This window comes from Salvelinus alpinus, chromosome 30 (assembly GCF_045679555.1).
Source record: "Salvelinus alpinus chromosome 30, SLU_Salpinus.1, whole genome shotgun sequence".
In the NCBI taxonomy this organism is placed as follows: domain Eukaryota; kingdom Metazoa; phylum Chordata; class Actinopteri; order Salmoniformes; family Salmonidae; genus Salvelinus; species Salvelinus alpinus.
This window is the reverse complement of record NC_092115.1, coordinates 5,350,867-5,370,362: the sequence shown is the minus strand read 5'-3', so window position 1 is coordinate 5,370,362 and position 19,496 is coordinate 5,350,867. Positions and strand designations below refer to the sequence as shown.

At 48.5% G+C, this 19,496-nt stretch overlaps 1 protein-coding gene across 23 annotated transcripts in view; it reads left to right on the top strand.

Moving 5' to 3' along the window:
* The window catches only part of LOC139560246 (band 4.1-like protein 3), a 113,154-nt gene that overhangs the window by 60,751 nt on the left and 32,907 nt on the right, over positions 1 to 19,496 (top strand). For 18 of the 23 annotated variants that reach the window (XM_071376851.1, XM_071376841.1, XM_071376843.1 and 15 more), the window contains 8 exons: positions 575 to 650; positions 934 to 1,146; positions 2,755 to 2,842; positions 5,021 to 5,065; positions 5,739 to 5,891; positions 12,225 to 12,322; positions 15,198 to 15,373; positions 17,258 to 17,457. In XM_071376851.1, coding sequence (XP_071232952.1) covers positions 575 to 650; positions 934 to 1,146; positions 2,755 to 2,842; positions 5,021 to 5,065; positions 5,739 to 5,891; positions 12,225 to 12,322; positions 15,198 to 15,373; positions 17,258 to 17,457 — 1,049 coding nt within the window. Of the gene's footprint in view, positions 1 to 574; positions 651 to 933; positions 1,147 to 1,277; positions 1,329 to 2,754; positions 2,843 to 5,020; positions 5,066 to 5,738; positions 5,892 to 12,224; positions 12,323 to 15,197; positions 15,374 to 17,257; positions 17,458 to 19,496 lie in introns of those variants that run through there. The other 5 variants (XM_071376861.1, XM_071376856.1, XM_071376848.1 and 2 more) reach the window with 2 other exon arrangements.

The following is a 19,496-nucleotide window of genomic DNA, read 5'->3' as shown; positions in this document are numbered from 1 at the left end:
TATAGTCTATACAGCACTATACTACACTATAGTCTATACAGCACTATACTACACTATAGCCTATACAGCACTATACTACACTATAGTCTATACAGCACTATACTACACTATAGTCTATACAGCACTATACTACACTATAGTTTATACAGCACTATACTACACTATAGTCTATACAGTACTATACTACACTATAGTCTATACAGTACTATACTACACTATAGTCTATGCAGTACTATACTACACTATAGTCTATACAGCACTATACTACACTATAGTCTATACAGCACTATACTACACTATAGTCTATACAGCACTATACTACACTATAGTCTATACAGTACTATACTACACTATAGTCTATACAGTACTATACTACACTATAGTCTATACAGCACTATACTACACTATAGTCTATACAGCACTATACTACACTATATTCTATACAGCACTATACTACACTATAGCCTATACTATATACTACACTATGCCATAGTCTATACTGCAGTATACTATAGTCTATACAACACTATACTGTGCTATACTGTAGTCTATATTTTGCTTTATTGTTTTGCAGGTGGCCCCTGGAACTTTGGCTTCAACGTCAAGTTCTACCCCCCAGACCCTGCCCAGCTGTCTGAAGACATTACCAGGTAAGCTGGGTGGATCGACTGCATTGTCAAAGCCTCTGAAATACAGTATGTTGCTATTTATGGTAAAATACTATCGTACTGGCATCTCCCACTCTCCTCTTCTCTCTCTTACTGTCGCTCTCTCTCTACCTTCTCTCTCCCCTCTCTCTGCCTCCCCCTCTCTCCCCTCCCTCTGCCTCCCCCTCTCGCTCTCTCTCCCACCTCTCCTCCCCACCCTCCCTCTCTATCTCTCTCCCCCCTCCTCCCTCTCTCTCTCTCTCCCCCCTCCTCTCTCTCTCTCTAGGTACTACCTGTGTCTCCAGCTGCGTGATGACATGGTGTCTGGTCGTCTCCCCTGTTCCTTCGCCACCCACACCATATTGGGCTCCTACACGGTCCAGTCAGAGCTGGGGGACTACGACCCCGAGGAGACGGAGTACAACAGTGAGCTCCGCTTCGCTCCAAACCACACCAAGGAACTAGAAGATAAGGTCATGGACCTACACAGGAACTACAAGTATGTCCGGCGACAGATTATCTATACATCTAGCTCTCTATAAGTATGTCTGTCTGGAGGACAAGGTCATGGACCTACACAGGAACTACAAGTATGTCCGGCGACAGATTATCTATACATCTAGCTCTCTATAAGTATGTCTGTCTGGAGGACAAGGTCATGGACCTACACAGGAACTACAAGTATGTCCGGCGACAGATTATCTATACATCTAGCTCTCTATAAGTATGTCTGTCTGGAGGACAAGGTCATGGACCTACACAAAAACTACAAGTATGTCCGGCGACAGATTATCTATACATCTAGCTCTCTATAAGTATGTCTGTCTGGAGGACAAGGTCATGGACCTACACAAAAACTACAAGTATGTCCGGCGATACGTTATAGATCCATACGTCTCTCTGTCTGCCTGTGTCTGTACCCATTGTAGCTCCTTCTCTGATACGGAGCATCTCTGAACCCCGTAGTTACAGGACATGGACCCCGTAGTTACAGGACATGAGCCCCGTAGTTACAGGACATGGACCTCGTAGTTACAGGACATGAGCTCCGTAGTTACAGGACATGGACCCCGTAGTTACAGGACATGAGCCCCGTAGTTACAGGACATGAGCCCCGTAGTTACAGGACATGGACCTCGTAGTTACAGGACATGGACCCCGTAGTTACAGGACATTGACCCCGTAGTTACAGGACATGGACCCCGTAGTTACAGGACATGGACCTCGTAGTTACAGGACATGGACCCCGTAGTTACAGGACATGGACCCCGTAGTTACAGGACATGGACCCCGTAGTTACAGGACATGAGCCCCGTAGTTACAGGACATGAACCCCGTAGTTACAGGACATGAGCCCCGTAGTTACAGGACATGAGCCCCGTAGTTACAGGACATGGACCTCGTAGTTACAGGACATGGACCCCGTAGTTACAGGACATGAGCCCCGTAGTTACAGGACATGAGCCCCGTAGTTACAGGACATGAACCCCGTAGTTACAGGACATGAGCCCCGTAGTTACAGGACATGTAGTTTAATAAAGGACATGTCTGAACCCCGTAGTTACAGGACATGAGCCCCGTAGTTACAGGACATGAACCCCGTAGTTACAGGACATGAACCCCGTAGTTACAGGACATGAACCCCGTAGTTACAGGACATGAGCCCCGTAGTTACAGGACATGAGCCCCGTAGTTACAGGACATGGACCCCGTAGTTACAGGACATGAGCCCCGTAGTTACAGGACATGAACCCCGTAGTTACAGGACATGAACCCCGTAGTTACAGGACATGAGCCCCGTAGTTACAGGACATGTAGTTTAATAAAGGACATGTCTGAACCCCGTAGTTACAGGACATGAACCCCGTAGTTACAGGACATGAACCCCGTAGTTACAGGACATGAACCCCGTAGTTACAGGACATGAGCCCTGTAGTTACAGGACATGAACCCCGTAGTTACAGGACATGAACCCCGTAGTTACAGGACATGAGCCCCGTAGTTACAGGACATGAACCCCGTAGTTACAGGACATGAACCCCGTAGTTACAGGACATGAACCCCGTAGTTACAGGACATGTAGTTGATGCCTGATGTCTGTTTTCAGAGGGATGACGCCGGCTGAAGCAGAGTTACACTTCCTGGAGAATGCCAAGAAACTGTCCATGTATGGGGTAGACCTCCATCACGCTAAGGTACACACACACACACACACATACCTTCGTACACACACACACACACACACCTACGTACACTACACACACACCTACGTACACTACACACACACACACACCTACGTACACCACACACACACACACCTACGTACACTACACACACACCACACACACACACACACACCTACATACACCACACACACACCACACACCTACATACAGTACATACACCACACACACACACACACACCTACATACACCACACACCTACACACACCACACACGCACACACACACCTCCATACACCACACACCTACACACAACACACACACACACCACCTACCAAACTCTCTCTCTCACGTCACTGCTTGTCAGAGGCACTCTGCTAATCCTTCCAATGCACCGCTGCTGTTTCAGTGATGTCATCAGTGATGTCAATGCCATGCTTAACACCAACACTGGGCTGCTATGTCTGTATGTGCTGTGAGCCAACTGCCCGGGGCCAACTGCCCGGGGCCAACTGCCCGGGGCCAACTGCCCGGGGCCAACTGCCTGGGGCCAACTGCCTCTGCTCTAGCAGGACTGCCGACTGACTGTTACCATCTCTGTTAGTTTCACTGACTGTTACCATCTACAGACCATCTACAGATTAGTAGTGAGGAACGAAGAGGAAGTAGTTTCTATCCACTAATACACTATGAATACAGATTAGTAGTGAGGAAGTAGTTTCTATCCACTAATACACTATGAATACAGATTAGTAGTGAGGAAGTAGTTTCTATCCACTAATACACTACGAATACAGATTAGTAGTGAGGAAGTAGTTTCTATCCTCTAGTAAACTATGAATACAGATTAGTAGTGAGGAACGAAGAGGAAGTAGTTTATATCCACTAATACACTATGAATACAGATTAGTAGTGAGGAAGTAGTTTATATCCACGAATACAGATTAGTAGTGAGGAAGTAGTTTCTATCCACTAGTACACTATGAATACAGATTAGTAGTGAGGAAGTAGTTTCTATCCACTAATACACTATGAATACAGATTAGTAGTGAGGAAGTAGTTTCTATCCACTAATACACTACGAATACAGATTAGTAGTGAGGAAGTAGTTTCTATCCTCTAGTAAACTATGAATACAGATTAGTAGTGAGGAACGAAGAGGAAGTAGTTTCTATCCACTAATACACTATGAATACAGATTAGTAGTGAGGAAGTAGTTTCTATCCACTAGTACACTATGAATACAGATTAGTAGTGAGGAACGAAGAGGAAGTAGTTTCTATCCACTAATACACTATGAATACAGATTAGTAGTGAGGAAGTAGTTTCTATCCTCTAGTAAACTATGAATACAGATTAGTAGTGAGGAACGAAGAGGAAGTAGTTTCTATCCACTAATACACTATGAATACAGATTAGTAGTGAGGAAGTAGTTTCTATCCACTAGTACACTATGAATACAGATTAGTAGTGAGGAAGTAGTTTCTATCCACTAGTACACTATGAATACAGATTAGTAGTGAGGAACGAAGAGGAAGTAGTTTCTATCCACTAATACACTATGAATACAGATTAGTAGTGAGGAACGAAGAGGAAGTAGTTTCTATCCACTAATACACTACGAATACAGATTAGTAGTGAGGAAGTAGTTTCTATCCTCTAGTAAACTATGAATACAGATTAGTAGTGAGGAACGAAGAGGAAGTAGTTTCTATCCACTAATACACTATGAATACAGATTAGTAGTGAGGAACGAAGAGGAAGTAGTTTCTATCCACTAATACACTACGAATACAGATTAGTAGTGAGGAAGTAGTTTCTATCCTCTAGTAAACTATGAATACAGATTAGTAGTGAGGAACGAAGAGGAAGTAGTTTCTATCCACTAGTACACTATGAATACAGATTAGTAGTGAGGAAGTAGTTTCTATCCACTAGTACACTATGAATACAGATTAGTAGTGAGGAAGTAGTTTCTATCCACTAGTACACTATGAATACAGATTAGTAGTGAGGAAGTAGTTTCTATCCACTAGTACACTATGAATACAGATTAGTAGTGAGGAACGAAGAGGAAGTAGTTTATATCCACTAATACAGATTTGTTTTTGTCATTTAATAAACCATTTGACAAGTTGAATGGGATCAGCATCGTTGTTCTCTCTCTCCTCTCATGAAACCACCGGGCTAGTTGGTAGGAAACCAGTTTGAGTGTTTGGCTCCAGCTAAAGGGGAGGTAAGAGGTTGCTGCATCGTGTTTGTGTTTTATTTATTGTTTTTTTATTGACGCATGGCTTTAGCTTAGCAGTCATCACACTGTGGCTTGTTTTTACCCATCATCCCTCTCTCCCCATTGCTGTGCTGCGCGCTGCTTGTCTCATCGGACCCTAGATACACCCGTCCCTCACGTCATGTACATGTAGAGTAAGAGGTGAGACACGAAGCACTGCCCCGTTTATCCGCCTGTCTGTCCGTAGCCGTTTACCATCAGAACCCTGCCCTCTACCATTACTCCCTCCACAACTGTTAGTGTCTGGAGAAGAATCCTTCCTAACATTGTGATTTCTATTTCATAATTTCTACGACTCCTTGTGAACGGGGTATTGGGTCGTACTGAAACTCATTCTTTTGTATTCTATACGGGTGTGTTCCAGGAGGTCCTGCTAGGAGTGGTCTCCTCATCTATAGAGACAGACTGTGTACATCAGTAGTAGTGTATTCTATACGGGTGTGTTCCAGGAGGTCCTGCTAGGAGTGGTCTCCTCATCTATAGAGACAGACTGTGTACATCAGTAGTAGTGTATTCTATACGGGTGTGTTCCAGGAGGTCCTGCTAGGAGTGGTCTCCTCATCTATAGAGACAGACTGTGTACATCAGTAGTATTGTATTCTATACGGGTGTGTTCCAGGACTCTGAAGGCGTAGAGATCATGCTAGGAGTGTGCTCCAGCGGGCTGCTCATCTACAGAGACAGACTGAGAATCAACCGCTTCGCCTGGCCCAAGGTCCTCAAGATCTCCTACAAGAGAAACAACTTCTACATCAAGATACGCCCCGGAGAGGTAAACACACCAACATCAACAACAACAACTGTAGATCTAAACCGGGTCAGGTGTTTTACCATGTGACTTGACCAGGAAAAACTATGGCCCGGGGCCATACTGTACTACTGTATGGCCCGGGGCCTAGTCAGACTACTGTGTGGCCCGGGGCCTAGTCAGACTACTGTATGGCCCGGGGCCTAGTCAGACTACTGTATGGCCCGGGGCCTAGTCAGACTACTGTATGGCCCGGGGCCTAGTCAGACTACTGTATGGCCCGGGGCCTAGTCAGACTACTGTATGGCCCGGGGCCTAGTCAGACTACTGTATGGCCCGGGGCCTAGTCAGACTACTGTATGGCCCGGGGCCTAGTCAGACTACTGTATGGCCCGGGGCCTAGTCAGACTACTGTATGGCCCGGGGCCTAGTCAGACTACTGTATGGCCCGGGGCCTAGTCAGACTACTGTATGGCCCGGGGCCTAGTCAGACTACTGTATGGCCCGGGGCCTAGTCAGACTACTGTATGGCCCGGGGCCTAGTCAGACTACTGTATGGCCCGGGGCCTAGTCAGACTACTGTATGGCCCGGGGCCTAGTCAGACTACTGTATGGCCCGGGGCCTAGTCAGACTACTACTCTGTGGCCCGGGGCCTAGTCAGACTACTACTCTGTGGCCCGGGGCCTAGTCAGACTACTACTCTGTGGCCCGGGGCCTAGTCAAACGACTACTCTGTGACCCGGGGCCTAGTCAGACGACTACTCTGTGACCCGGGGCCTAGTCAGACTACTACTCTGTGGACCGGGGCCTAGTCAGACTACTACTCTGTGGACCGGGGCCTAGTCAGACTACTACTCTGTGGACCGGGGCCTAGTCAGACTACTACTCTGTGGACCGGGGCCTAGTCAGACTACTACTCTGTGGCCCGGGGCCTAGTCAGACTACTACTCTGTGGACCGGGGCCTAGTCAGACTACTACTCTGTGACCCGGGGCCTAGTCAGACTACTACTCTGTGGCCCGGGGCCTAGTCAGACTACTACTCTGTGGCCCGGGGCCTAGTCAGACGACTACTCTGTGACCCGGGGCCTAGTCAGACGACTACTCTGTGGCCCGGGGCCTAGTCAGACGACTACTCTGTGGCCCGGGGCCTAGTCAGACTACTACTCTGTGGCCCGGGGCCTAGTCAGACGACTACTCTGTGACCCGGGGCCTAGTCAGACTACTACTCTGTGACCCGGGGCCTAGTCAGACTACTGTATGGCCCGGGACCTAGTCAGACTACTGTATGGCCCGGGGCCTAGTCAGACGACTACTCTGTGACCCGGGGCCTAGTCAGACTACTACTCTGTGACCCGGGGCCTAGTCAGACTACTACTCTGTGGACCGGGGCCTAGTCAGACGACTACTCTGTGACCCGGGGCCTAGTCAGACTACTACTCTGTTGACCGGGGCCTAGTCAGACGACTACTCTGTGACCCGGGGCCTAGTCAGACTACTACTCTGTGGACCGGGGCCTAGTCAGACTACTACTCTGTGGCCCGGGGCCTAGTCAGACTACTACTCTGTGACCCGGGGCCTAGTCAGACTACTACTCTGTGGCCCGGGGCCTAGTCAGACGACTACTCTGTGACCCGGGCCTAGTCAGACTACTACTCTGTGACCCGGGGCCTAGTCAGACTACTACTCTGTGACCCGGGGCCTAGTCAGACGACTACTCTGTGACCCGGGGCCTAGTCAGACTACTACTCTGTGACCCGGGGCCTAGTCAGACTACTGTATGGCCCGGGACCTAGTCAGACTACTGTATGGCCCGGGGCCTAGTCAGACGACTACTCTGTGACCCGGGGCCTAGTCAGACTACTACTCTGTGACCCGGGGCCTAGTCAGACTACTACTCTGTGGACCGGGGCCTAGTCAGACTACTACTCTGTGACCCGGGGCCTAGTCAGACTACTACTCTGTGACCCGGGGCCTAGTCAGACTACTACTCTGTGACCCGGGGCCTAGTCAGACGACTACTCTGTGACCCGGGGCCTAGTCAGACTACTACTCTGTGACCCGGGGCCTAGTCAGACTACTACTCTGTGGCCCGGGGCCTAGTCAGACTACTACTCTGTGGCCCGGGGCCTAGTCAGACTACTACTCTGTGGCCCGGGGCCTAGTCAGACTACTACTCTGTTACCCGGGGCCTAGTCAGACTACTACTCTGTGACCCGGGGCCTAGTCAGACTACTACTCTGTGACCCGGGGCCTAGTCAGACGACTACTCTGTGACCCGGGGCCTAGTCAGACTACTACTCTGTGACCCGGGGCCTAGTCAGACTACTACTCTGTGGCCCGGGGCCTAGTCAGACTACTACTCTGTGGCCCGGGGCCTAGTCAGACTACTACTCTGTGGCCCGGGGCCTAGTCAGACTACTACTCTGTGGCCCGGAGCCTAGTCAGACGACTACTCTGTGGACCGGGGCCTAGTCAGACGACTACTCTGTGGCCCGGGGCCTAGTCAGACGACTACTCTGTGGCCCGGGGCCTAGTCAGACTACTACTCTGTGGCCCGGGGCCTAGTCAGACGACTACTCTGTGACCCGGGGCCTAGTCAGACGACTACTCTGTGGCCCGGGGCCTAGTCAGACGACTACTCTGTGGCCCGGGGCCTAGTCAGACGACTACTCTGTGGACCGGGGCCTAGTCAGACGACTACTCTGTGGCCCGGGGCCTAGTCAGACGACTACTCTGTGGCCCGGGGCCTAGTCAGACTACTACTCTGTGGCCCGGGGCCTAGTCAGACTACTACTCTGTGACCCGGGGCCTAGTCAGACGACTACTCTGTGGACCGGGGCCTAGTCAGACTACTACTCTGTGGCCCGGGGCCTAGTCAGACGACTACTCTGTGACCCGGGGCCTAGTCAGACTACTACTCTGTGGCCCGGGGCCTAGTCAGACGACTACTCTGTGGCCCGGGGCCTAGTCAGACGACTACTCTGTGGCCCGGGGCCTAGTCAGACTACTACTCTGTGGACCGGGGCCTAGTCAGACTACTACTCTGTGGCCCGGGGCCTAGTCAGACTACTACTCTGTGGCCCGGGGCCTAGTCAGACTACTACTCTGTGGCCCGGGGCCTAGTCAGACGACTACTCTGTGGACCGGGGCCTAGTCAGACGACTACTCTGTGGCCCGGGGCCTAGTCAGACTACTACTCTGTGGCCCGGGGCCTAGTCAGACTACTACTCTGTGGCCCGGGGCCTAGTCAGACTACTACTCTGTGGCCCGGGGCCTAGTCAGACGACTACTCTGTGGCCCGGGGCCTAGTCAGACTACTACTCTGTGGCCCGGGGCCTAGTCAGACTACTACTCTGTGGCCCGGGGCCTAGTCAGACGACTACTCTGTGACCCGGGGCCTAGTCAGACGACTACTCTGTGACCCGGGGCCTAGTCAGACGACTACTCTGTGACCCGGGGCCTAGTCAGACTACTACTCTGTGACCCGGGGCCTAGTCAGACTACTGTATGGCCCGGGACCTAGTCAGACTACTGTATGGCCCGGGGCCTAGTCAGACGACTACTCTGTGACCCGGGGCCTAGTCAGACTACTACTCTGTTGACCGGGGCCTAGTCAGACGACTACTCTGTGACCCGGGGCCTAGTCAGACTACTACTCTGTGGACCGGGGCCTAGTCAGACTACTACTCTGTGACCCGGGGCCTAGTCAGACTACTACTCTGTGACCCGGGGCCTAGTCAGACTACTACTCTGTGACCCGGGGCCTAGTCAGACGACTACTCTGTGACCCGGGGCCTAGTCAGACTACTACTCTGTGACCCCGGGCCTAGTCAGACTACTACTCTGTGGCCCGGGGCCTAGTCAGACTACTACTCTGTGGCCCGGGGCCTAGTCAGACTACTACTCTGTGGCCCGGGGCCTAGTCAGACTACTACTCTGTTACCCGGGGCCTAGTCAGACTACTACTCTGTGACCCGGGGCCTAGTCAGACTACTACTCTGTGACCCGGGGCCTAGTCAGACGACTACTCTGTGACCCGGGGCCTAGTCAGACTACTACTCTGTGACCCGGGGCCTAGTCAGACTACTACTCTGTGGCCCGGGGCCTAGTCAGACTACTACTCTGTGGCCCGGGGCCTAGTCAGACTACTACTCTGTGGCCCGGGGCCTAGTCAGACTACTACTCTGTGGCCCGGAGCCTAGTCAGACGACTACTCTGTGGACCGGGGCCTAGTCAGACGACTACTCTGTGGCCCGGGGCCTAGTCAGACGACTACTCTGTGGCCCGGGGCCTAGTCAGACTACTACTCTGTGGCCCGGGGCCTAGTCAGACGACTACTCTGTGACCCGGGGCCTAGTCAGACGACTACTCTGTGGCCCGGGGCCTAGTCAGACGACTACTCTGTGGCCCGGGGCCTAGTCAGACGACTACTCTGTGGACCGGGGCCTAGTCAGACGACTACTCTGTGGCCCGGGGCCTAGTCAGACGACTACTCTGTGGCCCGGGGCCTAGTCAGACTACTACTCTGTGGCCCGGGGCCTAGTCAGACTACTACTCTGTGACCCGGGGCCTAGTCAGACGACTACTCTGTGGACCGGGGCCTAGTCAGACTACTACTCTGTGGCCCGGGGCCTAGTCAGACGACTACTCTGTGACCCGGGGCCTAGTCAGACTACTACTCTGTGGCCCGGGGCCTAGTCAGACGACTACTCTGTGGCCCGGGGCCTAGTCAGACGACTACTCTGTGGCCCGGGGCCTAGTCAGACTACTACTCTGTGGACCGGGGCCTAGTCAGACTACTACTCTGTGGACCGGGGCCTAGTCAGACTACTACTCTGTGGCCCGGGGCCTAGTCAGACTACTACTCTGTGGCCCGGGGCCTAGTCAGACGACTACTCTGTGTCCCGGGGCCTAGTCAGACGACTACTCTGTGGCCCGGGGCCTAGTCAGACTACTACTCTGTGGCCCGGGGCCTAGTCAGACTACTACTCTGTGGCCCGGGGCCTAGTCAGACTACTACTCTGTGGCCCGGGGCCTAGTCAGACGACTACTCCGGGGCCTAGTCAGACTACTACTCTGTGGCCCGGGGCCTAGTCAGACTACTACTCTGTGGCCCGGAGCCTAGTCAGACTACTACTCTGTGGCCCGGGGCCTAGTCAGACTACTACTCTGTGGACCGGGGCCTAGTCAGATGACTACTCTGTGGCCCGGGGCCTAGTCAGACTACTACTCTGTGGCCCGGGGCCTAGTCAGACTACTACTCTGTGGCCCGGGGCCTAGTCAGACTACTACTCTGTGGCCCGGGGCCTAGTCAGACGACTACTCCGGGGCCTAGTCAGACTACTACTCTGTGGCCCGGGGCCTAGTCAGACTACTACTCTGTGGCCCGGAGCCTAGTCAGACTACTACTCTGTGGACCGGGGCCTAGTCAGACGACTACTCTGTGGCCCGGGGCCTAGTCAGACGACTACTCTGTGGCCCGGGGCCTAGTCAGACGACTACTCTGTGGCCCGGGGCCTAGTCAGACTACTACTCTGTGGACCGGGGCCTAGTCAGACTACTACTCTGTGACCCGGGGCCTAGTCAGACTACTACTCTTTGGCCCGGGGCCTAGTCAGACTACTACTCTGTGACCCGGGGCCTAGTCAGACTACTACTCTGTGGACTGGGGCCTAGTCAGACTACTACTCTGTGGCCCGGGGCCTAGTCAGACTACTACTCTGTTACCCAGGGTTTTTCCTGGTTACGTTATGTGGTCAGTGAAAACCTCTTGTCCCTAGTCATAACATTAGTTTTTGTTTGGGGAATGAATTAAAAGTTGCAGACTACTATATTTAAGGACATTAATTGCTTCTGTTCTGACATGACCACCGCCTCTCTCTCTCTCTCTCTCTCTCTCTCTCTCTCTCTCCTCCCTCTCTCCTCCCTCTCTCTCCTCTCTCTCTCTCTCTCTCCTCTCTCTATCTCTATCTCTCTCTCCTCTCTCTCTCTCTCCTCGCTCTCTCTCTCTCCTCTCTCTATCTCTCTCTCCTCTCTCTCTCTCTCTCTCTCTCTCTCTCTCTCCTCTCTCTCTCTCTCTCTCTCTCTCTCTCTCTCTCTCTCTCTCTCTCTCCTCTCTCTATCTCTCTCTCCTCTCTCTCTCTCTCTCTCTCCTCGCTCTCTCCTCTCTCTATCTCTATCTCTCTCTCATCTCTCTCTCTCTCTCTCTCTCCTCTCTCTATCTCTATCTCTCTCTCCTCTCTCTCTCTCTCTCTCTCTCTCTCTCTCTCCTCTCTCTCTCTCTCTCTCCTCTCTCTCTCTCTCTCTCTCTCCTCTCTCTCTTTTGAGACACCTGTAACATCACCATCTCTTGCAGTTTGAGCAGTTTGAGAGCACGATTGGCTTCAAGCTCCCTAACCACCGTGCATCCAAGAGGCTGTGGAAGACCTGTGTTGAGCACCACACGTTCTTCAGGTGAGAGATGTTTGTAGCTTGTCCTTACGCCTTCAGAAACTATTCATACACCTCGACTTATTCCACATGTTGTTGTTACTGCCTAAATTTAAAATTCATTTAAAAACCCATTAATGAACAATACCTCATAATGACAAAGTGAAAAGATGTTTGGAGAAAATTTAGCAAATTCTTTGAAAATGAAATACATAAATATCAAATTTCCGTAAGTATTCACACCCCTGAGTCAATACATGTTAGAATCTCCTTTGGCAGCGATTACAGCTGTGAGTCTTTCTGGGTAAGTCTCTAAGAGCTTTGCACACCTGGATTGTACAATATTGCTAATTATTCTTAAATAAATTATTCAAGCTCTGTCAAGTTGGTTGTTGATCATTGCTAGACAACCATTTTCAAGTCCTGCTCCTTGAAAGCGGCAGCTCTAGCCTTTAGCTCGGTGCAAATGTTGCCTGTAATCCATGGCTTCTGGTTGGAAAATGTACGTACGGTCACTGTGGGGGCGACTTCGTCGATGCACTTATTGATAAAGCCGGTGACTGAGGTGGTATACTCAATGCCATTGGATGAATCCCGGAACATATTCCTGTCTATGCTAGCTTGTCAGTCCTGTAGCTTAACATCCGCGACATCTGCCTGTATTGAGCGAGTCACTGGTACTTCCTGCTTTAGTTTTTCCTTGTAAGCAGGAATCAGGAGGATAGAATTATGGTCAGATTTGCCAAATGGAGGGCGAGGGAGAGCTTTGCTCTGTGTGTGGAGTAAAGGTGGTCTAGAGTTGTTTTCTTCCTCTGGTTCCTCTGTGACATGCTGGTAGAAATGAGGTAAAACTGATTTAAGTTTCCCTGCATTAAAGTCCCCGGCCACTAGGAGCGCCGCTTCTGGATGAGCATTTTCTAGCTTGCTTATGGCCATATACAGCTCGTTGAGTGTGGTCTTAGTGCCAGCATCGGTTTATGGTGGTAAATAGACGGCTACGAATAATATAGATGAGACCTCTGTTGGTAGATAGTGTGGTCTACAGCTTATCATGAGATACTCTACCTCGGGCGAGCCTCAAGATTTCTTTCATTTTTAGACATTGCGCGCTAGCAGTTATTGACAAATAGAAACACTCTCGCCCCTCGTCTTACCAGACGTAGCTGCTCTGTCCTGCCAACGCACAGAGAAGCCAGCCAGCTCTATATTATCCATGACGTCGTTCAGCCACATCTCGGTGAAACATAAGATATTACAGTTTTTTGTCACGTTAGGTAGGATAGTCTTAATCGTAGATCGTCCAGTTTGTTTTCCAATGATTGCACTTTGGCCAATAATACGGAAGGAAGTGGCGGTTTACCTACTCGTCAGCGAATTCTTACAAGGCACCCCGCCCTTCTCCCCCCTTTCCTCCGTCTTTTCTTCACGCTGATGACGGGGATTTGGGCCTTGTCTTGACAAAGCAGTATATCCTTATATCGGCCTCTTTAAAGAAAATATCTTTGTCCAGTACGAGGTGAGTAATCGCTGTTCTGATGACCAGAAGCTATTTTCGGTCATAAGAGACGAAACATTATGTACAAAATAAGTTACAAATGCGAGAAAAATAAATAAAAATAGCACAGTTGGTTAGGAGCTAGTAAAATGGCAGCCATCTCCACCATTATCAGATCCCCTTCTTTGCGAGGCCTCGGAAAACCTGGTCTTTGTGGTTGAATCTGTGTTTGAAATTCACTTCTCCACTGAGGGACCTAACAGATAATTGTATGTGTACAGAGATGAGGAAGTCATTCGAAAATGATTGCACACAGATTGAATCCATGCAACTTATTATGTGAATTCTTAAGCACATTTTTACTCATTAACTTATTTAGGCATGCCATGACAAAGAGGTTGAATACTGATTGACTCAATACAGTTCAGTTTTTCATTTAATTAATTTATAAAAAATGTCTAAGAACCTTTCACTTTGACATTATGGGGTATTGTGTTAGGGTCTTATTTTTCAGAGTAAATAACTCACGGACACGAGATAAGCTTTAACCAAGTTTAATTCTTCCCAAAAGTTCTATACAGCTGTATTCAGACAACTCAATGTTTCTCCCATCCAGATATTTATATCCCACTTAAGACACTCCTCTTTCTCTCCAATCCTTACATTTTATGGTTCTACAGGAAGAGAGTAAAGAGGGTAACAGGATACAAAACCTTTATTACTCCCTTAAGAGAATCCGTCCTCACCTTCTGACCTCAACCCCTCCTTCATCTAATCCACAGAGGTCCATCTGTCTCCCCTGTATCAACACGTTGCTCTCCTCTTGTCCACCCAACACATTCCACAGCTATCTGTCTTTCTACAGAGACCCAGTCTCTTTCACTCCTTAATATACTCTGCGTCTGATCTATCATGTCTTTTAATATCTCAATGTTCAACATGTCGAATCCAACAGTGTTTAGGCCAGTGACACAAAATCTCAATTGAATCCATTTTAAATGCAGGCTGTAACGCAACATAAGGTCAAGCGGTGTGAATACTTTCTGAATGCACTGTAACACAGCAGAACATTATAAAAATGAAAACCTATCATAAGATCTTTACCTGTAAAATGTAACAAGTGTAGGGATTTTATCTCCAGATATTGGGTTGATTTATCCTCTAAGAACAGTCAAAATGATGCATTTTAAATCAAGTCAGGTTACATGTCTGAGATTATCTGTATGATGTACTGTAAATTACATTTATTATTATTGTAAATTATTAATTTATTATTAATTATTACATTAATTTCCAATGAAAACGCTGCATTTTCCTTGTAATTATTATTATTATTGTATATACAGATTGGTTTTTATCACATAATGGTTTAATTTATCCTAACTTTTTTTTCTCCTCTGTCAGGTTGGTGTCTCCAGAGGCCCCCCCTAAGAAGTTCCTAGGTCTCGGTTCTAAGTTCCGCTACAGCGGTAGAACCCAGGCTCAGACCCGGAGAGTCTCCTCTCAGATCATCAGGGCCGCGCCCATCTTCGAACGCTCCTCCTCCAAACGCTACACCATGTCACGCAGCCTGGACGGAGGTAAAGAGTCAATGTGGAGGCTATATACAGGGTGTTACGGTACAGAGTCAATGTGGAGGCTATATACAGGGTGTTACGGTACAGAGTCAATGTGGAGGCTATATACAGGGTGTTACGGTACAGAGTCAATGTGGAGGCTATATACAGGGTGTTACGGTACAGAGTCAATGTGGAGGCTATATACAGGGTGTTACGGTACAGAGTCAATGTGGAGGCTATATACAGGGGGTACCGGTACAGAGTCAATGTGGAGGCTATATACAGAGTGTTACGGTACAGAGTCAATGTGGAGGCTATATACAGGGGGTACCGGTACAGAGTCAATGTGGAGGCTATATACAGGGTATTACGGTACAGAGTCAATGTGGAGGCTATATACAGGGGGTACTGGTACAGAGTCAATGTGGAGGCTATATACAGGGTATTACGGTACAAAGTCAATGTGGAGGCTATATACAGGGTGTTACGGTACAGAGTCAATGTGGAGGCTATATACAGGGTTTTACGGTACATAGTCAATGTGGAGGCTATATACAGGGGGTACCGGTGCAGAGTCAATGTGGAGGCTATATACAGGGTGTTACGGTACAGAGTCAATGTGGAGACTATATACAGGGGGTACCGGTACAGAGTCAATATGGAGGCTATATACAGGGGGTACTGGTACAGAGTCAATGTGGAGGCTATATACAGGGGGTACCGGTACAGAGTCAATGTGGAGGCTATATACAGGGTGTACCGGTGCAGAGTCAATGTGGAGGCTATATACAGGGTGTTACGGTACAGAGTCAATGTGGAGACTATATACAGGGGGTACCGGTACAGAGTCAATGTGGAGGCTATATACAGGGGGTACTGGTACAGAGTCAATGTGGAGGCTATATACAGGGTGTACCGGTGCAGAGTCAATGTGGAGGCTATATACAGGGTGTTACGGTACAGAGTCAATGTGGAGACTATATACAGGGGGTACCGGTACAGAGTCAATGTGGAGGCTATATACAGGGGGTACTGGTACAGAGTCAATGTGGAGGCTATATACAGGGTGTTACGGTACAGAGTCAATGTGGAGGCTATATACAGGGGGTACTGGTACAGAGTCAATGTGGAGGCTATATACAGGGTGTTACGGTAAAGAGTCAATGTGTGAGTCAATGTGAAATACTTATTCATTAACTGTGTTCAAATGTTCACAATGCCCAATACATTACCTCATTCTAAGTAGTATGCTGTATACTTGAAATAGAGTCTTTTAGATTAACTGGTATGCTAGTGTGGACCTTGAAATGGAGTGTGGACATTTTTTTAACACCTATTGATTCTGTCAAAGGGCAAAGGGGGGAGATCCAGAGATTGTTAAATCCAGTCATAGTCTACCTCAGTCTAGTCTTGGAGTCTGTGTTTCAGTAAGACTAACGCTTTAGATCACACCGACAGCGTCGTTGCACCAGAATTACGTTCATTTCCAATGAAAACGCTGCGTTTGCCTTGCGTTCTGTGTGGTGCGTAACGTTGGATGTATCGTTCGTATGCGATCAAACTGTATGCGTAGACCGTTTGACAGAAATGGTAGCAGAAGGTGAACGTTGAACTTTTGTTGCGCACATATCCAGACGATGCTGTGTAACACGGTGCTGTCGGTGTGTTGGAAGTTAGAGTTTTACCCCCACTAATGTAAAAGGCACAATGTGTAGCTCAAACAACAACAAAGCAGTCACCCCGCCCCTTTGGTATATCTTATGTTAAGGTTAGGATTTTGGGACAGTAAACTGATCCTAGATCAGTTCCTAAGGTCATGACTTACCTGAGGCTGTACCACACAGAGAACTAATGTTTGGTTGCCTCTGGTGACTAACAATAACCCCTCACCGTGCCTCCTACCAGCGCCCGTAACCGAGAACCACGACACCCTGATGAGGGACGCCACGCCCGCCAAAGCTGTCGCCGCCGGAGACCTGATCACCACGGTAACGCCGGAGAAGAAGGCGGAGGAGGAGAAGGCCGAGGAAGAGGAGGCACAGACCAACGCTACGGAGACGTCAGATCCTAACGTCCCCTCAACCCCCCTCAGACAAGACAACAAGGTAAACATCATCCTCCTCCTCCTCTTCCTCATATTAGCCAATGGGGTTAGTCTTAGAAGTTTGGTTTGTTTTAAAGAGTTCCATTACCAATATGATTGATCCAGGGTGACGCAGCAACTCTGAGTTGAAAAACACATCCTATAAACTTTAATGACTCCTTGCTCTGAGTCCGTTCTATATGAGGACCAGAGGGGTGTACTACGAAGCAATGTCAACGACCGCTAACTTGAAGAAATATTCGGAAATATTCTGAGATTGTATATATATATATATATAGATTTTTTTAGCAAGGTAAGCTTGAAATGGTCATGGTCGAATTGACACAAAAACACATCGAAGTTTAGCTTTAGTCAATAGTTATCTCTGGTTGTTTATCAAAGATATCCGGCTAGTTTGTTGATCCTGATTTATTGTATATAAAGAACTGTAGATTGACGGAATCCTAAACGGCTGTCAATCCATGGACATTACTTCCTGATGTTGCTTTATCACTGTCAGTACTGTCAAAGGACGTTACAACAGCTTTATCACTGTCAGTACTGTCAAAGGACGTTACAACAGCTTTATCACTGTCAGTACTGTCAAAGGACGTTACAACAGCTTTATCACTGTCAGCACTGTCAAAGGACGTTACAACAGCTTTATCACTGTCAGTACTGTCAAAGGACGTTACAACAGCTTTATCACTGTCAGTACTGTCAAAGGACGTTACAACAGCTTTATCACTGTCAGTACTGTCAAAGGACGTTACAACAGCTTTATCACTGTCAGCACTGTCAACGGACGTTACAACAGCTTTATCACTGTCAGCACTGTCAAAGGACGTTACAACAGCTTTATCACTGTCAAAAAGGACGTTACAACAGCTTTATCACTGTCAGTACTGTCAAAGGACGTTACAACAGCTTTATCACTGTCAGTTCTGTCAAAGGACGTTACAACAGCTTTATCACTGTCAGTACTGTCAAAGGACGTTACAACAGCTTTATCACTGTCAGTACTGTCAAAGGACGTTACAACAGCTTTATCACTGTCAGTACTGTCAAAGGACGTTACAACAGCTTTATCACTGTCAGTACTGTCAAAGGACGTTACAACAGCTTTATCACTGTCAGTTCTGTCAAAGGACGTTACAACAGCTTTATCACTGTCAGTACTGTCAAAGGACGTTACAACAGCTTTATCACTGTCAGTACTGTCAAAGGACGTTACAACAGCTTTATCACTGTCAGTACTGTCAAAGGACGTTACAACAGCTTTATCACTGTCAGTACTGTCAAAGGACGTTACAACAGCTTTATCACTGTCAGTACTGTCAAAGGACGTTACAACAGCTTTATCACTGTCAGTACTGTCAAAGGACGTTACAACAGCTTTATCACTGTCAGTACTGTCAAAGGACGTTACAACAGCTTTATCACTGTCAGTACTGTCAAAGGACGTTACAACAGCTTTATCACTGTCAGTACTGTCAAAGGACGTTACAACAGCTTTATCACTGTCAGTACTGTCAAAGGACGTTACAACAGCTTTATCACTGTCAGTTCTGTCAAAGGACGTTACAACAGCTTTATCACTGTCAGTACTGTCAAAGGACGTTACAACAGCTTTATCACTGTCAGTACTGTCAAAGGACGTTACAACAGCTTTATCACTGTCAGTACTGTCAAAGGACGTTACAACAGCTTTATCACTGTCAGTACTGTCAAAGGACGTTACAACAGCTTTATCACTGTCAGCACTGTCAAAGGACGTTACAACAGCTTTATCACTGTCAGCACTGTCAAAGGACGTTACAACAGCTTTATCACTGTCAGTACTGTCAAAGGACGTTACAACAGCTTTATCACTGTCAGTACTGTCAAAGGACGTTACAACAGCTTTATCACTGTCAGTACTGTCAAAGGACGTTACAACAGCTTTATCACTGTCAGTACTGTCAAAGGACGTTACAACAGCTCTATCACTGTCAGTACTGTCAAAGGACGTTACAACAGCTTTATCACTGTCAGTACTGTCAAAGGACGTTACAACAGCTC